The sequence below is a fragment of the Helianthus annuus genome, chromosome 8 (genome assembly GCF_002127325.2).
Source record: "Helianthus annuus cultivar XRQ/B chromosome 8, HanXRQr2.0-SUNRISE, whole genome shotgun sequence".
NCBI classification, from domain to species: domain Eukaryota; kingdom Viridiplantae; phylum Streptophyta; class Magnoliopsida; order Asterales; family Asteraceae; genus Helianthus; species Helianthus annuus.
In genome coordinates this window covers 73,811,166-73,833,305 of record NC_035440.2, presented here as the reverse complement: position 1 = coordinate 73,833,305, position 22,140 = coordinate 73,811,166, and the positions used below count along the sequence as shown (strand labels likewise).

General features: G+C 37.0%; 1 protein-coding gene across 1 annotated transcript; it reads right to left on the bottom strand.

The window, feature by feature from the left end:
* Positions 1–921: 921 nt before the first annotated feature.
* LOC110873045 (F-box/LRR-repeat protein 4) lies at positions 922–9,575 on the bottom strand. The gene is made up of 8 exons (XM_022121970.2): positions 9,102–9,575; positions 6,123–6,341; positions 5,001–5,407; positions 4,671–4,856; positions 3,274–3,466; positions 2,043–2,119; positions 1,664–1,817; positions 922–1,438 (listed from the first exon to the last, which is right to left on the bottom strand). The coding sequence occupies exons 1-8, from the start codon at positions 9,366–9,368 to the stop codon at positions 1,142–1,144; spliced, it is 1,800 nt and encodes a 599-aa protein (XP_021977662.1). The 5' UTR covers positions 9,369–9,575; the 3' UTR covers positions 922–1,141.
* Positions 9,576–22,140: the final 12,565 nt, after the last annotated feature.

Sequence of the window (22,140 nt, the reverse complement as noted above, 5' to 3'; positions counted from 1 at the left end):
TCAGATAGGGAGTAGATCTGATTAGCAGAAACTGAAATTCGATGGAGAGCAGAGGTGAGGCAGGTCGGACCAATGATAAGATCCGATTCTGATTAATAGCAATATAAATTAGAACTGAAATTGATACGAAGAAGATGATCCAATCGGATCTTACAGACTCGATAACTAACTCCGAAGAGTTCCCACGGCTACGCCCTCTCTCTGTAAACAGAGCCTATGAAACGCCTTTTCTTATCACCCTCCCCAAGGAATTATTGACACATACTTATACTATAGTATTTGCACTTTCCTCCCCTCCTAAAATGGACAAATGACACTTAAAAACTAAACTAGAATATGATCTCTATCACATCCCAAGCAAACTTACATTTACGATTCTTATTTGAATACCATATAAATGAAAAGTAAAGAATAGAATAAAAAAATTCTCTGCTTAGAATCTCTTTTCGGCTAAAAAATCAACCCACCATGTAGCAAAACAAACACACTAATCATTTTTTCCCGTTTAGACGAGATGAAAGAGGTGTTGAGCAAACTCATCATTGCCTTTGGGTGCCCCCCGTTAAGGAACTCCGCATCTAGCCAACCTACAACAAGTCCCAGTTTTTTTGGCCACAATACAATCTCCAAATCAATTACTCTCACACATGCATTTTTTTCACGAGATTGGGTGTAAATGATATTATTTATATAGGATTAGGATTTTTTTAGGCTTTTTTTTTTTTTTTTTTTTTTGGGGGGGGGGGGGGGGTTAGGTTTTTGGGTGGTGGGGTGAGGTGAGGGTGGGTGTTTAGGTTTTGGGTGGCGGTGTAGTGGGTTTAGGTTTTAGGTTATTAGACACTTGTCACTCTATAAATCCTTCTTATACTTCTTACAAATAGGAGCCTTTGTAGGATAACTTAACCCTATTTATATAACTTCTTTATGAAAAAAACTATAATATAATGGTAATTAATCATTCCCTGTCTTGAAACAAAAAACAAACACATTCTAATACTCATCCACTTATTACACCCAATTTCCATAAATACTCAGGTTTCCCAGGATCATTTTGGTATACTCTCTTAAAATATGCTAAATTATGCCTTCTTTTGTATTAGACCACACACAACTATAACTACAACCGAACCCTGTTATGGTTTCAAAGGTCCACACAGAGGTAGGAGATGACAGAACCTGCACGCCTTCGGGTCCTCGCACTAACCTTTGACTTCTCAATTAGAACTTTCTTGATATTGACACAGGTGGATATAACAGTAGCCACCCCGGCTGCAGTCACACCAGGGCAATAGACCATGTAGCAGGATTCAAGCCATTTGCATCTTTTAACAAGATGGGCTAGACCAACATCGGTTATCTCACGGCAATGTGATAATACTATGTCCTTTAGTAAAGGGCACCCTTCACCTACTTCTGCCAGTGCCATATCCCGCAAATTCTGAAAAAAACGAAAAAGAAAAAGGCCATGATTTTCGTATCATACCGAAAAGTCCGAAATGATGTACAAGTTTTCTTGGATAAACATACCCTGTAAAAAAAAAATTCTATCTAATTTTTTCTTTGGGTCATGTTCGAAACTGTCACCCTAGTTTAAGCATATAAACTAGTAAATCAAAAAAAAAAAAAAAAGTTTCTAATCATTTTTGTTTCAGTTGGATTTTACCTGAAGAACGCTAACATCCAAGTAAGTTAGTTGAGGGCAGCCCCTTGCAATTGCTGTTATTCCGGTATCTCCTATTTGGTGGCAGCCACTTACATTTAAGTGACGTAACAAGGGGCAACCATTACCAATAGCCACCAGAGCTTCATCCCCAACCCTGGTTAATATAAACAGCAAAATTAATTAAACTAGAAAAAAAATACGAACATGGTAACCTTGTTGATAGTGTTTTAAAAAAAATAAAAAAACACAAAAATACAGTGACTTCTCTTTGCAATTTCCAAATGGATGATATGACCTTAATTATGTACTTATGTATATTAATATTGTAAACAACGAGATGACTGTAGTTATATATAAAAGTGAGACAAAAAATTATTACCTATCACAAAACCGAATGCTAAGATCTGTAAGGTATTTACAGTTGTCACCAATAGCTATAATTCCCTTGCTCCCAACCTATAATATGTAAAAGAGTTAAATAAAAGGACGATTAACGTCCTTATCGGGATCTGAGGTTTCCAACTGCAGGTTATATAATTAACTTAAGACAAGCAAAAATATATTAGAACACAAATATTTCCAGTGAAATTCGTAGGTCAACTGAAAATGTACAGTGAATTTGTTATCATATATAATATATTAGGGGTGTTAAATGTGGCAGTGTTTGCAGGTCAAACCCGAACACGATACGAGTTTTCATGAGTTGACCCAAACACGAGCCGTTTAACCCGAAACCTTTATTTTGTATTATATTTTGTGTAGGGCTGTAAACGAACCGAACGTTCAGCGAACAGTTCGTGAACCGTTCGGCGGGAAGTTCGTTTATGTTCGTTCGATTAGCTTAACGAATGAACACGAACAAAAAATTTCGTTCTGTTAGCTTAGCAAACGAACACGAACACAGGTCTCGTTCGTTCGACTGCGTTCGTGAACGTTCGGTAATATGTCCGTTTGATTATATTTAAAAAAAAAAATAATATACCTTTTATCTAAACATATTGAAAACTTAAAACCCTATTTTTTTCTAAGTTAGCTAAAATTTGGACATTCTAAGACATTTTTGGGGATAATTATGTCTAAGTTAGTTAAGCTTTATTCATCGTTTGGTGGTGTGGTAAACTTGTGTTTTGATTTATCATTTGATGGTTGTATTTAACTACTTATATCCAATGTTTAAGGATAATAATGTTTTCATTTTTTTATTTTCAAGTTAAATATTCGTTTGCGTTCATTTTTATTTGCTTGCGTTCGTTTGTGTTAGAGACCAGTGTTCACGAACTGTTCGTGAACAATTGAATTTCCTTAACGAACGAACACGAACATAAACTTATATTCGGTATGCATTCGTGAACAGTTCGCGAACATGTTAATTTCCTTAATGAACGAACACAAACATGGCCTTGTTCGTGTTCATTCGGTTCGTTTACAGCCCTAATTTTGTGCATATTTTTCTCTAAGTATCTGTCGTATCAGATATTACACCCTTATATCACATATGGCACTTTGTCACCACAAAAACAAGAAGTTAATTTTAAATGCAACCTTGTACATACAAGAGAATAAAATAGAAAATGAGATGTATATACGAATTCGTAAGAGAATAACACTACCTCATAGCATCTGCGTATGTGAAGTTTTTTCAAATTTTTGCAGCCAATAGCAATGCTGCATATTGCATCATCCCCAATGACGGAGCAATCCACTAAATGAAGAGCTTGCAAATACTTGCAGCCTTTGCCAACTTCAGATAGGGCTTCATCGCCTACTTTTTGACAGTATAGTAATGCTAACTCTCTAAGATGCCTACAAAATTAACCATGTTAACCTCATAAAGCAAAATGGGCAATCATAGTTGTCAATAGTGATCGCTATAGCGCGCTACGTAGCGTATAGGTCTAGTGTCACTATTAGGGTTGTAGCGATGGATAGCGAGAAAAGTGACTTTATTTTTTATTTTTTTCTTAATATAAATAGCAATTAAATATAGCTATAAAATAGCTAGATTTTAGGTTTTTGTTAAATATACATGTAAAATAACATATATACCATGGTATTTTGATATAATATACAGATAAAAAAATTTCTAGTGTATGGCTATTTATCGCTATTCGCTATGTAGCATATAGGCACCTTGTCGCTATTCGCCATTAACAACTATGTGGGCAATGTATCAAACAGAACTTAAGACTGTCACAAAAGTTCATATTTTCGACTAATAGTTAGATCAAAAACTATTTCAAAAACTTTGTGGACAGAAAAGTGCAGACAACTCACTATACACTATGAACTATGAAGGTACAACATCTCAAATATACCAGTAAACCAATTGGTCTTCTTTGTACTTCCACAATCAGTCAAAACATTCTGGTTGAAAACAGGTCATTTTTGGTGAGTGTTGAAACAGGGAAGACTGGGTAGGGTGTATGGATTACGCAAAAACTTTTTTGTCCACTATTATAAGTTTTTAAAATAAAAAATGCAATAATTACGATTAAAAAACAATATTAATACAATTATAATCAAAATATCCAATAAAAAGATTTGGCCAGTTGTATGTATTAAAAAAGACTTTGAACTTATAACCCCAATATCCATTTTGACTCATTCCCCTTTTAGGTAAAAAAATTTAATTAACTTATTTGAGATTAAAAAGAATATGACCCAAATTGAGCCACTCATATGTAAATGGGTCAAAATTGACACCTCTACATTTGTTTTTCAGTTGGATTTTACCTGAAGAATGTTAACATCCAAGTAATATCTACAAAAGTAATATCTATCATGCCAAGTATGAAAAAAATAACTAAAATAAATGAGAAAAAGTAGACCTTTAGTTAACCCCAACTAGTGTGGGATAGAATGTTTTTACTTGTTGTATAGTCATAGAGTTTAAAATGGCGCATATACCAAAAAAAAAAAAAAAAAACAACTATATTGCTTACTTCAGGAGGATCTTACTTATTAGGAAATGAGAGATTATTAAAACTTTTATTTATTAATAACTTACATGCAAGACCTTCCGATGCTTTCTAGCCCATATGTGCTAATATTGTGGCAACCATTGATTTCCAGGCGTGAAAGTTCAGGACAACCAGCTGCAACAGCCTCTAAGCCCTTATCACTCAGGAAATAGCAATCACTTAGCATCAAGCTTTTTAATTTTTTACATCCTTTCCCAATGGCACAAAGGCTCCTGCATACGTTAATCAACATACATAGCATACGCATCATGAATTCCGATTCGTGTTTCTCTACTATTACTTTGGGTAAAAAAAAAAACAAAAAATCCTTCTAATATCAAATTATGAAAAGAGGAGATCACGAAAGAAAAACTAACTTGTCTGAAAATCGCTGAAAACTATGAAGTGCTAGCGACTCCAACAACACACAAAGTCTACCAACAGCAGTCAAAGCCTCATCTGTAACCATAATACATTGCAAATTCAAATTTTTAAGAAGAGGGCATCCTTTTGCAACAGCTATTACTCCTTTGTTGTTGATATACTCAGAATCCAATGATAAAGTCTCGAGGTTTCTGCAATGAGACCCAACAGCTTCTAATGATACGTCAGTTATTTTAGCACATGCAGCTACACCCAGTGATTTCAAGGTCTTCTCACAGCCAATGGCCAAGTCAACTAAACCAGTGTCGGTCAAACCTTCACAAAATCGTAAATTCAGTACTTCAAGTTGTTTGCAACACTCGCCAATAGCACCTAAACCTTGATCTCCAACATAGCAACCCTTTGAAAAAAAGTAATATATTAAACGCTTAATACATGCTAAAACAAATCAATACTTGATGCCTACATTCTATGATTAAAACCAACACCACGCTTTAACACACCATATGTAATACTTACGGCCTGGAATTAAAAACTAATGAACATACATACTATGCAGTTAATATCGTGATATATCGGTCCCCATGTAAAATATCGGTGTCAAGTATCGGTACCGATATTATCGGCGATGTTGACGATATTGGGCCGATATATCACCGATTTTCCCGATATCAATACCTTTCTTCTTAGTTCTACCATTCGTCTTCCATCTTATTGCTACTATTAGTGTTTTTAAGTCTTAATTGTTAATTATTACTGTTTTAAGTCTTAATCAGTTCCTACTTGCTACAGTTGTTAGTGTTTTGCAAGTTGCAAAAGGTTAATCTATTAATGGTAGGAGAGTATACTGAATTGTTAGTGGTAAATTGCTATACAACATAATATTAAATTACCGAAATCCCACTGCGATAACCGATATCTCAAATATCTGTTTAGATTTTTTAACCCATTAACTGCATAGCATATATAGGCTATAGCACATAACAACCATTAACATTTGCTAAGATCTAATTAACTTTTTAATCAAAGATAAAAGAAGTATTTTTCCAATGTATTCTGAAAAAAGAACTGATTCATAGCTTAAAAATAAACAAACGTGAAACGGAATATTTTACCTGCAAATCCAAACATTTCAAAGACCTGCATTTCTGAGCTACAAATGTAAGGCCGGCATTTGTTGCATTAGAGCACCATATTAGAGTTAACTTTTCAAGTTTGGTGAATCCATCAGCAACAGCAGCCAAACCAGCATCCGATAGACAATACGACTCAAATCTCTCTGCCATAAGGCGAAGCCTGAGCCACGTAGATTGCCTAACACCGGCCCGTCTTCCCTGCATTTGGCAAAAATATTAACAAGAATAACCAAGATATAGTCTTTAATATGAGCTTTGACACACGTTTTATTTATAATACTACTTTAGAATGTTAATAACTTCGAGAGAAATGAAACCTAAAAACCTAAGTAGCACTGGAACGGGTATGGGATCGGGGTACGGGGACGATACGGGAACGAGGAACGGCAAAACTCAAAATTCCAAGATACGGGTACGGCAATAAAAAATATAAAAAAATAAAAATACATTAAACAAATTCCAAAAATACTACATCTTCCAAAGGTAATTAACTATCAATAATCAAATCATTTTCAAATTCCGGTTCATCTAGTGAGAGATCGACAATCGATAGAGAATTAGAGATGATGAGACTTGAGAGTTTAGAGATTAGAGAAGCCGAATATGATAGGTCTATTTATTTAATAGCCGGTTGTGGAATTTGAAAGGGTAAAAACCCTAAAAATAAATGGAAACGGGCTGGATACTTCTACCAGATACGTCCCCGACATTGGAAACGTTTAGGAAACGTCCCCGACGAGTGGTGTTTCCGTCCCCGACAAGTACCTGAGACGGGCACGGCCACATAAATGGAGTCCCCGTGCTACATAGCTAAAAATCAACAAATGTAACAGTCGTGTTACCCAATGTTAGTTGGTAAAAGAGGCAACAATAGTTTATCTATAATCGATATAGGCAATGATTACATACATTACTAGATAACTTTACGGCGAGATATTGTGAGAGATTCTGTATGTTATGCTTGATTTGAAATAATCTACCTCTTGAAGGGGTATACTGGAGAGGCGCCTGCCTGTTTAAAGCAGGTTGTTTTGTAATGGTTTTTGTTTATATCTATTAAAACTATGACAGATTCTATCACAACATATGTTTGTATCAACGTTATGGGTATGAAAAAAGCTTACTCAATTATAAAGAAAATATAGGATATGATGAGCCTTGGCCCTTTAACACAGTTTTGCATGTTTATATATTAAAGATCAAAAGCTTGAATCCTTAGTTAGCAAAAACCTAAAGAAATTAAAAATTTATTTCTCAGCACTCTTGATGTATAACCAGTTCAGTGAATTATTAAAGCTAAATGGTTTATTTTATCAAATATATTTTGCTTAGCATAACATCTTAGTCCCCACATACCCAAAACCAAGGATAGCTAAATCAGTTTGATAACTTTCTGAAAACGATAATGTATATCCAAGGACACACGTTTTCATGAACTATATGCATAAGTAAAGTCATAAATAAATGTCTACTCATAATAGAATAGGTAAGTTGCAGAATTTCCTTCTTTTCCCGGCTGAAATCAACGACTTAATGATGCAACCCACATTTGGTTTTCAAGCATTATTATTCCAATAAAGGAACATCCTAACAACACAGTTTTACATGTCTTTAGCTTATATATAAAAAGTGCAAGATCTCGAAATTTTTTCTAACAAAAATACAGAAACTATTACATAACTAATATCCATTGTTATAGAAAACTTGCGCACAGAGGGTTCACAAGAGATATGATCTGCTTAATTAAAGTTTTAGCGTACTCCCTCTACCCCAATAGAGAGTCCAATTTATGTTATTACAACACTGACTCTTATTAATCTTCAAGTGCATAGCGCTATGAATAAAAGATATATGAAATAATTATACACGTTCTTTTGTCCTTAGATAAACCTCATTATTCATGAAGGAAAAAAATGTGTCAACCAGTCAGGATGATGGAAAGCTATCATGCAAACTCTAATGATATCATCCTACACAAAGTGGTGATCAACTTGCCAACCCGACCGCCATAAAAAATGTCCAGGGCTTGAAATAGCATTGTTCAATTAAAGACAATGAATGCAGGAAGGAGCGTTTCACTTATGTCCATGCAACATTATTTAAAAGTCGGACCCATCTTAATGTTGCTTCCTAATTCCTTCCTTTTTTATATACTCTCAGATAATATTCATTTTCGATTGATGATAAATCTCTATACGTACTTTCGAAACCGTCGTCAACCATGATTAAAATTCAAAGCAAAAATACTCTTCTTCTGCAGAAAAGTTCCTAAAATGATATAACTTTACTAGTTTATTTGCCACAAAACAACAGAAAGAGTAGCCCATCAATACCTAAATATAAAACACCTCCTTTTCGGGACACAAAGCAATTACAAAAGCTGCACATATTGTAACGAAACTGAAGGTCCATAGAACACACACCAAAACTACAAAACTTGAACAGAGTTTGTTCAAAATCCAACTTAAATCGGCACTCATCTGTCAACTTAAAATAGTGTTGGTTCCTAATTTCTTCCAGTTTTATATACTCACAGATGATATTTATTTCCAACTGATGATACATCTCCATTCGTGCTTCCGTAAACCATCTTCATTAAAATTCAAAGCAAAAAATACTCTTCTTCTGCAAAAAAGCTCCTAAATTGATATACCTTTACTTGCTACTCTTCTTCTGCAAAAAGCTCCTAAATTGATATACCTTTACTTGCTACAAAATGTTAACTAACATATCAAAAACTAATACGAAGAATAGCCATCCAATACCTAAATGCAAATCACCTCATTTTAGGGAAACAAAGCAACTACAATATTAATTAAATCAATACTCTTGTATCAATCAATCCTATTGCATATATTCATAAAAGTGCCCTAATTTTATCCAATACTGTATGTATAACATTCAGAAAATTAACAACAACAACAGAACAGAACACAAGTTGGCAAAAAGCAAGCTCACCGAATCAAACGGATGAGCACCGGAGAGTCGTTCATCAATATAAAGGTTAGTAACATTAACAAACCGACTGGCAATCAGGTTCACAAGCGAATCCGGGCTACCAGAGCCACCGATACGGATCGTATCACGGCTGAGTCGTTCTAGGGTTAGCCAACGACGGCATACGAGCGCACACGCGTCTCGGCTGGTCTTCGAGTCCAAATTACGGAAGATCTCCAAGATCAACTCGTCTGGTAGCATCGAATTGATCCAATCGTGACCTCTCATTTCAATTCAGATTGATTCAACTGATCGAATTGATGAAGATTTGGAGAGATTTATTGCGGTGGATTGTGATGAGTTGTTTGGTGACTCGGTGGATTGGCGGTTGAGGAAGGGGATGGTGTTTGGTTTCAGGTTTTGAGATTGATAAAAGTTGGTTTAGTGGGGTCACATGTTGTGTAATAAAAATTGGAAACTTTGGGAAAGTTAAAAACACATGGGAGGAAAGTGATGAGAATTGTTGTGTTTTCTTTACTTTGTTAAGTGTGCTTTAAACTTTCCTACTTTGAAGATGGGGGATTAAAATATGTTTGGAGAGTGTAAAGGTGATAGTCATGTTTGTATACACTTTTAAGTGTTGAAATATCCAATAATCTTAAAGGGTAACTGGGTAACGTACTTGCTATGTAATTTTTTTTATCGTGATTATGTTTATTGTGAAAGAAAGTTGATTTGGATTGTCACTAGTGACTAGTAGAATATGAGATCTCTCCTTCGTGAATGAGTACGTGTATTATAGTTGGTGAATGATGATTATGAGTAACTTGTTATGATAAGATAAAGACATTAAGGCGTTGTGATGATAATGATAAGACTTAAGAGACTGACATTAGGGCGTTATGATGATAATAAACAGTTATGATGATAATAAACAGCAATACTCCTCACTAATCAATACGCTAATCACCTCTAGAACCTTATCTCTAAGAATGGTAGAGATCACTATCGGCTTATCCTAATCTATGCAGGGTTGATACTCACGACGTAAGTGTTTGAGTGGATGTTACTATAAGAGTAAAAACATGTATTCTCTTAATAATGTTAGATATCTCTCTCTTTCTCTCTTGATATAAGATTTGTCTAAAGAATATGATATTTAAAATATGACTAAAAGTTTAGGTTTTATCTAACAACCCGAATATTTTATCGAGTCATAAAGCAACACATGTCTAGAAACTCTCCAGATATTCCAGATATGTTGGAGGAGAGGGTCAAAATTTATAAAATGAGGGTTGAATTGAGATGAGGGACTGAAAATGCAATTTTTGCATTCTGGAGGTCCTTACGGACCGCAAGCCATTAGCCTTACGGTCCATAAAGGATTTGAAAACCTTTGCGCGCTAGAAGTCCTTACGAACCGTAAGGCCGGACCCTTACGGTCCGCAAAGCCTTCGCTGGTAGAATATGGCAGCTGGCAGCTGCAGCCTTGTGCCACCTAGCTTCGATTTGTGCCACCCTTCTCCTTCTTCCTCCATGTGTTATGACACTAATCAGCATCTAAGGACTCCAGGTAACACTTGGCTTAATTATGGAGCTTCAAGAACACTATAAATAGAACCATAAGTTGAAACATTTACCTCACACCTTCACAATCACTTCTCTTCTTTACTTGGAGCTTGCTTCTGGACTTGAAGCCTCCTTTTCTGAGTTCTAAGCTTCCCTCCTAACACTAGTAAGTGTTCCCTCTAGTACTTTTCCATTTTATTAGCTAGTTATTAGCCGAAAGTCAAGCAATTTGACTTTCAATTCTGACCATTTCAGTTAAGTTAAAGTTTAAATTGAACTTTCCGACGTGATCATAATAATGAGGGTATTAATCCCCTGCGATTATACCCTCTGACCATCACGTTTAGTAGAAGAAATGACAAGTCAAACATTATAAGATAAAAGTAAAAAACGCAGATTTTGCAAATTACGACGAATGAGCTTTGGAGTATCAAAACTATAAGTTTTGACATTATAACAGTTTATATTACATTATAAGACTTGTGATATCATGTCTAACTCGTCATATTCAGTTTAGCACTTAATTCTTAGTCGAAAGTCAAACAGTTTGACTTCTGCTTTGACTTTCGATTCTAACCCATTTGGTCAATCTTAAAACTCAATCAAGCCTGACTATGTGACCATAATTATATAGGAAATAATCATCTGTGATTATACCTTCTGGTCATTTCGTTTGATGGGTCAATTGACGAGTCAAATATATATATCTTAAAAAGGTTGACTTCAAGACTAATCATATAACATCATAAAATGTATTTTGACTTATCGGACTCGTCATAGACCTATTCGAACACCCGATCCGGTATATACGCGCACGACTAGATTAAATGGTATAAAACATATAAACTAGTCAAATTGGGTTAAACCTTTTCAAAACCTTTCAAATTTGGAATGTTTGGTTAATAAACCCATATTACACGAGACTCCGCACTCGTACGGGTGTAAGCCACGTTCTATCCGGTCAACGCTTAATCAAGTGGAACCGAGCGTATTCTAAAGTTAACCGGTCAAAGTTAAAGACTTACAAATGACCCATTAACATTCTAACGCATAATATTTCTGTTCATTTCGGACTGTAGAGCCTCCAGTAAATTGCGCCTGGACTGATATACTTTGAATATAGCTGTGTTATACGGTACGGAATAAATAAATTGTTTTTATAAAGATTAGCACAGGTAAATACTTTAAGCCTATTTTGTTTATGAACTTGGATATGGCACTAGCCACTTGGTCGGTTATTGCAAAAAGGGCTAATAATGTCATAGAAATGCAATAATTCGTTTTAATCTGTAATGGTTGATAACACTAAACACTTGGAGGTTAATATAACCGTGTCCGGGCGTCCCGACTCATTAATGCAAATGGCCATGAAATAAGCGCGGGGTGTAGGCATACACCTGACAGACACATATAATAAATATGGTGAGTCTATTGATCATGTACCGGCTTTTGATTTCCGGTCCCCAACTGTATTGACATGCATGTAAAACTTCTAACAATAAACATACTTTTTCCCAAAGTTAAATGATGTGTGTAAAATGCAACATATAAAACACATCATTTAAGGCATAAAACTAACCCTTTTTAAGTACTAATGTTGGAAAAAGAGTGTTTTTGTCTTCCTTTTGTATTTTCAGGATGAAATGAGCTCAAAATCACAAAAGAAGCAAAAAGACCACTAATTCTACCATAAATACAAGAAAAGGGACAAAAAGTAAACTGCCCGGACCCTCAACGGCACCTCCCAAGACAAAGAGAAGAGAACAGAGCCTGAACACGCCCCGTGTCCAGTGAACACGGGGGCGTGCCCAGGAAGCAGCAGAAAAGACAAACCAGTAGAAGCTTCCATTGCTCACCACGGGGCCGTGCCCAGCGGACACGGGGGCGTGTTGAAAGTACAGCAGGCGCATTAATTGTAATTCGCAATTACAATTAATGAAGAGAGAGAATGTCAGACGGGCACGGGGCCGTGTTCAGCGAACACGGGGCCGTGTCCAGCGTTCTGTTCAGCCTATAAATAGAGGAGCTTGGCTTCATTCTCTCTCATCCCTTGGCACACCACCTCTCTCACACTTCATCCACCACCCACCACCACCATAACACCATCATCCACCACCATCATCCATTGTCCATCATAGAGTGTGTGAGTCGTCTCGGGATCCAAGATTGATCGTAAGAGTTCTTGACAATCAAGGCCATGTTTGCCTAAGTCTCTTACATCACTTGGTGAAGACAAGTGTTTAGTATAATACTTTTTATTTTTAATCTTTTGCACTTTTTATTTGGTTTTGTATTAATGACTTTAATAACTAGTTACTTATGTTGAAGGTGATCTTTCCTTATCGTTTGTCCGTGGTGTCTTGGCGTTATTTTACTGTCTATATAAAATAAAAGATTTTCACCATTCATATCTCCACGGTCTATATGGAGGTATGTTGGCTACCTGGTCGGGGGTTAAGGGAACGGTTTGGTAAAGGTCTTGCCCTTGTTCAGCGTTTAGAGGTCCTGCTTGGGACCTGGGTCAAATTTAGTAGGATCTCCTTCAATGCCCATAGGTATTGGATGGCGGGGATCCAAACTCTTTGACCCCCTCATAAGCTAACTACTATTAATACTATAACCCGGCTATTTAGGACTGTATCCCTGCTGACTCAGACTACTTAGCCGAGGGTAACGTCACCGCCAAAAGCGGGGCCTACCATAATTTGCATTAATAACTTAATTCATTATCTTTCAATAATCTGACCCTTTAGGATTGTATCCTTGCTGACTCAAACTACTGGGTTGAGGGTAACGTCGCCTTCAAAAGAGGGGCCTACTACAATAACTAAGATAATCTCTTAAACAAGTGCAAAAGTGCGAAAATAATCAAAGGTTATACTAATACACGTGTCGGATCCAAGTGATTCATCTTGTCTATCTGTTTTTATTTTATTTTATTTTTCAGCATTTAGTTAGTTTTTATTTTTCTTAGTTTAAAACATTTTTCTAACTTTTTGATTTGATTAGACGTTGAGGATAAACCGGTATTAAAAGCTCTTGTGTCCTTGGACGACCTCGGTATCTTACCAACACTATACTACGTCCACGATGGGTGCACTTGCCCATATGTGTGTTTAGTGTTAGTAAATATCGTGTTTTATAAATTTAAAACTTGGCTAAAAGTGTAAAAAGGGCTTAAATATATATCTAAAAATATAACACACTTCACGCACATCAAGTTTTTGGCGCCGCTGCCGGGGACACAAGGATTTTAAGAAAGTTAGGAATCAACGGCCTAATCATCTTTTTATTTTTCTTTAATTTTTAGGATTTTTTTTTAGATTTTTCAGCTTCTGCAGAGCTCAGCACGGGGCCGTGCCCGCTGAACACGCCCCCGTGCCCAATCATTGGAACTGGCAATCCTGTTTTATATCAGACAGTAGGCTGAACACGGGGCCGTGTCCACTCAACACGCCCCCGTGCCCAAGATTCAGTTGCTGAAAACAGAACCGTTTGATCCCGGCGGTTGGTAACTTCTGATACAAACATGAGTAATAATGATTCTTTTTACTTTCGGCACTCTTATGGTTTGTGGTGTCAAATATGTGGAGGCGAACACGAGGAATTAAAATGTTTCTTCCTCACTTATAGGCCACACTATATAGACCCACCAATTCCTTGTAGCCTTAAGAGGGGCGAAAGTAAAAATAAACACTATTTCTCCCTCGAATGCGCCCAACCGGATATTCTAGGAGATATGCTCCTTGACGAGCTATTTCAACTAGAAGAACTACTTCTAAATTGGTCAAAAGAACTTAGGAAGGATTTCTTAGATCCATCCCAAGACGATGACCATGAGGAAATGTTGGAACCGCATTCTGACAACCTCGTTGCTCCAAAAAATACCTTTCTTCCTAGACAAGACATGGACGATAGTCGTCCCTGTGCCGATTGTGCCGTGAAGGACTCCCCATCGACCTCGTTCGGTGCATACATAGACCTGAGCGATTCGGCATACACCTTCTTTAACGAGAGCCCGGGAAAGGGTTGGACTTGTCCACCTAGAATGAAAATAGGAATTACCCTCACCGACAACCTCTTGCGTTCTCGCCTTAGTATAGGACAATTAAGGTATCTTAGGCACTATGGGGTTGTTCCAACAAGTCAGGAGCCACCCGATAAGAATTAGCTCCTTAATAAAGACAAAACTTCATAAATCAGCTTTCCGACACGGGGCCGTGTTCGGCCAACACGCCCCCGTGTCCATCGAAAGATTCCCTTCTGATCATGACGTCAGAATACGGACAAACTGTGTCAGAATTTTCTCTGCACACGGGGCCGTGTTCAGCGAACACGGGGCCGTGTCCAGCAGGCTGTCATTTTCTATAAATGCAGCCAAAAATCCTGCACATTTGGACCAACTTGGGGACAGAGATTTGAAGGAATCTTCTCTCAAACAATCCTAGGTAAGTCTAAAAGAAGTTTCCAACAACTCATCTTGTCCTTTCCTCTTCTAGACATTTCCTTCTTCTTCATCTTTCTTCAAAAGCCACCATGAAAAGTTTGAATTTTCAATCTTTATGGTAGGAAACAAGGAGTTTTGATCATGGAATCTTGGTAAAAACATGTTATGTAACATTGTTTAGAGTTATTTACTGTTAAAAAGCTTGCACAAACTCAGAAAATAACTCGAAAACCCAAGGTTCCTTGCTCCAAAATTCTGCAGAAAGATGAACACGGGGCCGTGCTCAGTGAGCACGGGGCCGTGTCCAGAAACTGTTTCGTCTTATAAACTATTTTTGGTTTATTTTTCGTAGAATGGCGAGTGAAAACAGCGAAACATCATCCGTGCATTCCTCAAACAGCCGAAGGGGAAGGAGACCCTCCGTTGAAGCCACACTTGTGCACTACGTGATAGCACTAAGAGAGGCTCTCGACGAAATGACGTCCGTAGAGGAGGTCCTCATTGACCGTATCAACGATCTTACAATGGGATTGGAAAGCAGCTTCCAAGAGATTAACCTTTTGCACCAAAGGTTAAACATTTTGGTGGCACCTCCTATGGAACCAGTCTTTCCACAACAAGACTGGAACTTAGCACTCGGTATTAACAACCCTACCGGGTGGGGAGACATCCCCGCGGAACCTCCTATGGAAATCCCACAAGAAGTCCCGGCGGAAGTTGAAACTCCTCAAACAAATGCGAACGAGCCTTCCTTCCTCCTTCCAAGGGAGGTAGAGGAGTGGCTTGCCGACATATGAGGAGAAACGCATCCGAAAGTTGGAGCTCTACAAAGCCTTGTCTAACCAGGATCAGTAGATTCTTGGAAATTTTGCTAAAATTAAAAATAAAACATAGGGCTAGAACTCCATAAGCTTACTATCTATGTAACTTTTATCTTTATGTATTATCTCTCTATTAGCAATGTTATGATGGTTTTTATGATTTATGGACTCATGGTGGTAATGGATGAAAAAGGGAACGAGAAAAAAATGGAACCATGCAGAAGAACAGAACAAACCGACAAAAATCTCCATAACAGAAGGCTCCACACGGGCCGTGCCCAACCAACACGGCCCCGTGCTGAGCCCCCTGCAGGAAATCACCCAGTTCAGGTAACTGGACACGGGCCGTGTTCAGCGAACACGCCCCCGTGTCCAGGCTTCTGTTTCAATTCTATAATTTTTGTTACTGGCACTTGACCACGGGGCCGTGCCCGGTCAACACGGGGCCGTGTCCAGAGTGCCAGTAACACAAATCTTTGTTTTTAAACACACTTTTACATATTCTAATCAACCAAAAACTCTATTTTTGGACACATTGAGGACAATGTGTAATTTAAGTGTGGGGGGGATGCTAAAACCTTGGAATTTTGCAAAATCCTAAAACAAGCCTTACACAAAACTCTATTGGAACCGCTAAACACCCCAAATTTTTTTTCAAAAACTTTTTCATTTTTTTATTTACTTGTCTTAGTTTAAGTTGGGAATAACAAGTTATAAAAGGGTTATATTTTTACAAACTTACAACCGATAGCGTCGTGATAAAAAGAACTAACATAAGAAAATTATGAAACGGTATAACAAGTCTAGCTGAAATTCGATCATATATGCTTGGTCACATTAAAAACCCATTCCCACAAAAAGTGAGTTTTGAGCCTATATTGAGCATAAAAATACACATACTTAGATTAAATGCTCATTTTTCGTTTCTTGTGTGAATAGCCGCTCGGTCTTTACAAATCTAGAACTTGCCACGACGATACATTCCCGGTCCTTACCAACTTAAACCCAAGTAAGTAAATGATGGAGGCATTAGGACTAACTATTTTTCTTTCAAAACCATTATTTTTCATTTTTTTTTACCTACCCAAAATCCCCCTAGAAAACCCCTTTGAGCCTAAACCTTTCATTTCATTACCCCCAAAACAATTTTCTACCCACCAAAAACCTTTTTCATTTTTTTCACCTTTATTTTAGTGACAAACTCGGTTTTTCATAAACATACCTTTACGTGATCAAAAAAAAAAAAAAAAAAAAAAATGTTGAAGTCAAAGACAAACATAAGCTACAAAAAGCTTGTTTGGAGAAATACTTCAAAAATAAATATCACCAAAAATAAGGTATTTTACGAAAACCGACACTTGTTACGATTTTCGCCCTTTTTACTAACCACTAACCAACCACCCACCTTTAAACCCAAGCCTTCACCCCAAAAAGACCTCTTGATATTTACAAAGGTAAAAGTTAAAAAGGAGGAGGATTGATCGCTTGGCAAGCATATGGAAAATGTAAATCCGTGCCGCTCTCGAGCGATTCACTTAAATATACACCTTCGGCCGAGTGATTGAGTGATCTCCCGTGAGGTATGTGAACTTGTATATAAATGGAATTTTAATAAGGCATGCTATGCCAAATTAAGTAGTTTATCTTATGAAAAGTTCAAAATAAACCATGACGAATAAGATTGTAAATAAGGTAAAAATAGAACCTATACAAACCTTGGATTCCCGACACTCTAGGACAAGTTAAAAAACTTCTCTTCTACCTATTCCATTTGGGAGTGTAAGCCACATTAAAAGAGTTTTGCTTGAGGACAAGCAAAAGTTCAAGTGTGGGGGTATTTGATGTGTGTAAAATGCAACATATAAAACACATCATTTAAGGCATAAAACTAACCCTTTTTAAGTACTAATGTTGGAAAAAGAGTGTTTTTGTCTTCCTTTTGTATTTTCAGGATGAAATGAGCTCAAAATCACAAAAGAAGCAAAAAGACCACTAATTCTATCATAAATACAAGAAAAGGGACAAAAAGTAAACTGCCCGGACCCTCAACGGCACCTCCCAAGACAAAGAGAAGAGAACAGAGCCTGAACACGCCCCGTGTCCAGTGAACACGGGGGCGTGCCCAGGAAGCAGCAGAAAAGACAAACCAGTAGAAGCTTCCATTGCTCACCACGGGGCCGTGCCCAGCGGACACGGGGGCGTGTTGAAAGTACAGCAGGCGCATTAATTGTAATTCGCAATTACAATTAATGAAGAGAGAGAATGTCAGACGGGCACGGGGCCGTGTTCAGCGAACACGGGGCCGTGTCCAGCGTTCTGTTCAGCCTATAAATAGAGGAGCTTGGCTTCATTCTCTCTCATCCCTTGGCACACCACCTCTCTCACACTTCATCCACCACCCACCACCACCATAACACCATCATCCACCACCATCATCCATTGTCCATCATAGAGTGTGTGAGTCGTCTCGGGATCCAAGATTGATCGTAAGAGTTCTTGACAATCAAGGCCATGTTTGCCTAAGTCTCTTACATCACTTGGTGAAGACAAGTGTTTAGTATAATACTTTTTATTTTTAATCTTTTGCACTTTTTATTTGGTTTTGTATTAATGACTTTAATAACTAGTTACTTATGTTGAAGGTGATCTTTCCTTATCGTTTGTCCGTGGTGTCTTGGCGTTATTTTACTGTCTATATAAAATAAAAGATTTTCACCATTCATATCTCCACGGTCTATATGGAGGTATGTTGGCTACCTGGTCGGGGGTTAAGGGAACGGTTTGGTAAAGGTCTTGCCCTTGTTCAGCGTTTAGAGGTCCTGCTTGGGACCTGGGTCAAATTTAGTAGGATCTCCTTCAATGCCCATAGGTATTGGATGGCGGGGATCCAAACTCTTTGACCCCCTCATAAGCTAACTACTATTAATACTATAACCCGGCTATTTAGGACTGTATCCCTGCTGACTCAGACTACTTAGCCGAGGGTAACGTCACCGCCAAAAGCGGGGCCTACCATAATTTGCATTAATAACTTAATTCATTATCTTTCAATAATCCGACCCTTTAGGATTGTATCCTTGCTGACTCAAACTACTGGGTTGAGGGTAACGTCGCCTTCAAAAGAGGGGCCTACTACAATAACTAAGATAATCTCTTAAACAAGTGCAAAAGTGCGAAAATAATCAAAGGTTATACTAATACACGTGTCGGATCCAAGTGATTCATCTTGTCTATCTGTTTTTATTTTATTTTATTTTTCAGCATTTAGTTAGTTTTTATTTTTCTTAGTTTAAAACATTTTTCTAACTTTTTGATTTGATTAGACGTTGAGGATAAACCGGTATTAAAAGCTCTTGTGTCCTTGGACGACCTCGGTATCTTACCAACACTATACTACGTCCACGATGGGTGCACTTGCCCATATGTGTGTTTAGTGTTAGTAAATATCGTGTTTTATAAATTTAAAACTTGGCTAAAAGTGTAAAAAGGGCTTAAATATATATCTAAAAATATAACACACTTCACGCACATCATTAAAAAAAAATGAATACCAAATGGTTTCAAAGGATTTTCGAAAAGATTTCCAAAAGAGTCGGTTAATAGTATTTACCAGTGAAAATTGACTTACTTTTAAAGATTAAGCCCAAGTTAAGCAAGTACGAAATAGGCTAGAGTGGGCTTAGTCATAAACCTTGGAAGTTGTGACTCCTTGGCTAAAGACTTGTTCTAGTCTCAAGTCGGTTTTATTAATTCCTACCTTGTGGGATATTTTGTACCGAACAAGTTTGTATAAATTTTATTTATTATATTTAAGCTTTTACATTTATTTTTTTTATCATCCTACCTTCCGTTGCCAAATGTGATACTGTTATTCGACCATCAGAAATAAACCCCAAGACTGGGCCCACCGGGAAATCAGGGTGTGACAGGTTGCTATCAGAGCTACAATTTGAGCGAATTAGCCACTAGCCTTTTGTGTCTAAACTCAAATATCACAATCGTAGATTCTATAGATAACTCCGAGTCTACGTCTTTTAAGACTAGGCTAGTACTCCTATATATAGGTATTGATTTTAAAATATATATTTGGCATGAAAGATGTCACCAAGATGCATAGGACAAGGAAAGGACCTCCACCCCCACAATAGTCACATTCGCAGCACTCCCATTCGCAGGTTTCACACCAACTTATGGGAATGATCTGACTAAAATGATCTAGAAATTAGTTAGAGTTTTCTAAATGGTTGATCTTGATTAGTTCATAAATCGCAATGTCCGTAGATCAGTCTCGAACCCAACTTAGAAACTCTAAGCCATAAGAATCCATATTAGTACTTGCTTTGTTAAAGTTGGTTTTGAGGTGTGGTTATAACTTCATTCATGTCATTCAACAAGATCATCCTTATAGAGTGTTGATCCAGCTTACCACTTCACATGTTGTTCTCAGATTAACTTCTAACCAAGTTTATAAACATAATCATTCATCCTATTTTTCCTCCTTTGAGGGTGTACGGTGTGGGCGGCAAAGTGGGTTTGTCGAGCGGGAACACCGCCGCCAACCCCCTTTACCGATCGGCGAAGTTTGATGAGCAGGAAAGCTTTACCGATGCGGGGAAGTTGTTTGTGAGAGATGATTGGCAGCTTTTGATTTATATGTTTTTTTTTTAATAATAGTTTACCTAATCCAAGTGTCTAACCATTGCCAACACTTTTCAGCATAGTTTAAACTCTTAAGGTTGAATGACATGGCACACTCTTATTGGTTGATTTTAAAGTTACCACTTTCAAGTGTTTAACCACTCCCTGTACCCTGATGATTTAGTTAAGAGTAGTTATATTTCCAAATCTGATTGTTTACAACTTTTCCCAATTTGCTTCTTTAGTTTAATTCTGTTTAGTTTTTTCTTTTCTCTATTTCATCGATTACATATTAATAGATAACTTAGTATCAAGAGCTACTCGGTCCATAGATTGATATCATTGTATCTTACCTTCGCTATACTATATGATGATAGGTTTGCTTGCATGTTATGAGTGTAGTTAGTATTTTTGGTATTTTACCATTTAAAACTAGTATGTGTATCTTAATAATTTTATATTTCTGTAAGCGTACGTCTATATACAAGTTGTATATATCACCCATATACATTTATACGAGTCGTGTATACGACTCAAACAACCCAAACACATTCTGACATTTCCTGGCCGGTATAGTGCGTCAAAAAGAGTCTTTTTAAGTGTACATTAGGTAACACCCCGATATACTATTCCTAGTTTGTAAAAGTCATATGATTGGTTCATATCGGACCATTACACGTACAAATTGATATGTAAATCTTAAAGAGTTAACTTGTGATCCTTTTGAAAGCAAACTATTTGTTTACTTTCATGGATACAAATAGTTTCGTTGCAAGATTAGCAACTTATAGACCGTCAACGGGTGAAGCAAATTTAGACACTTCATTCTTTCCCTAATGTCATGCTTGAGACAAATAATAACCACTATTTCATGTTTTCTTTTTAAACCTTTCATTTCAAATTCCAAACATAGTAATGCACAAAATACCAACACAATATCGTTTGGCTTGATTGCAAGTTCCGTATTTACATTCAATTCTTCAATCATCCACATAGGTGTGTTAAAGAAGAACAAATAAATACAAAGATTTGGTTCATCAATATGTTCTTCACATTTGCTTCATCAAGTAAGTCATGAATTTTTGTTCCTCCATTATATCCTACATTGTCTCCCGACATTTATCGACCTGATTTTGGTGCTAGAAGTGCAAATTTATGATACGACACAAACCTAACACGAAATTCATGAGTTTGAGTGAGTTTAGCCTAAACAGGCTCGGGCAGTTTTGGGTCGAAACTGCAGACACATTAATGAAACGGGTTGTGTTCGGATTAATTTTACAGGTTCATGGATTGACCCGTCTAACCCGTTTATTATTATTTTTTTTTGAATGTGGTTTATGTCATAACTTAAATGGTCGGCTATTTTACGCCAAAAATTTAAATTAAAAGACAAATAATCATTTATTTATAATTAAGGCGTAATAGTTTTATATACATTTGTGTTTTGTTGTAAATTTGTAATTATTTGGTTTAAATGGTACATGTTCGTGTCAACTTGTGAATACTCGTGTCGTTTTCAGATTCACGTGTATGACATGATTTTCGGGTTCGGGTTAGGCAGCCACCCCACACACACGACACG

Excerpts from the sequence above, each read along its gene's own strand:
- LOC110873045 (XM_022121970.2), bottom strand. The coding sequence starts at position 9,368 with ATGAGAGGTCACGATTGGATCAATTCGATGCTACCAGACGAGTTGATC. Across the intron at positions 6,342-9,101 it reads GTGCTCATCCGTTTGATTCG|GGAAGACGGGCCGGTGTTAG; the intron begins GTGAGCTTGCTT and ends TGCCAAATGCAG. Across the intron at positions 3,467-4,670 it reads AGCATCGGAAGGTCTTGCAT|GCATCTTAGAGAGTTAGCAT; the intron begins GTAAGTTATTAA and ends TTAATTTTGTAG.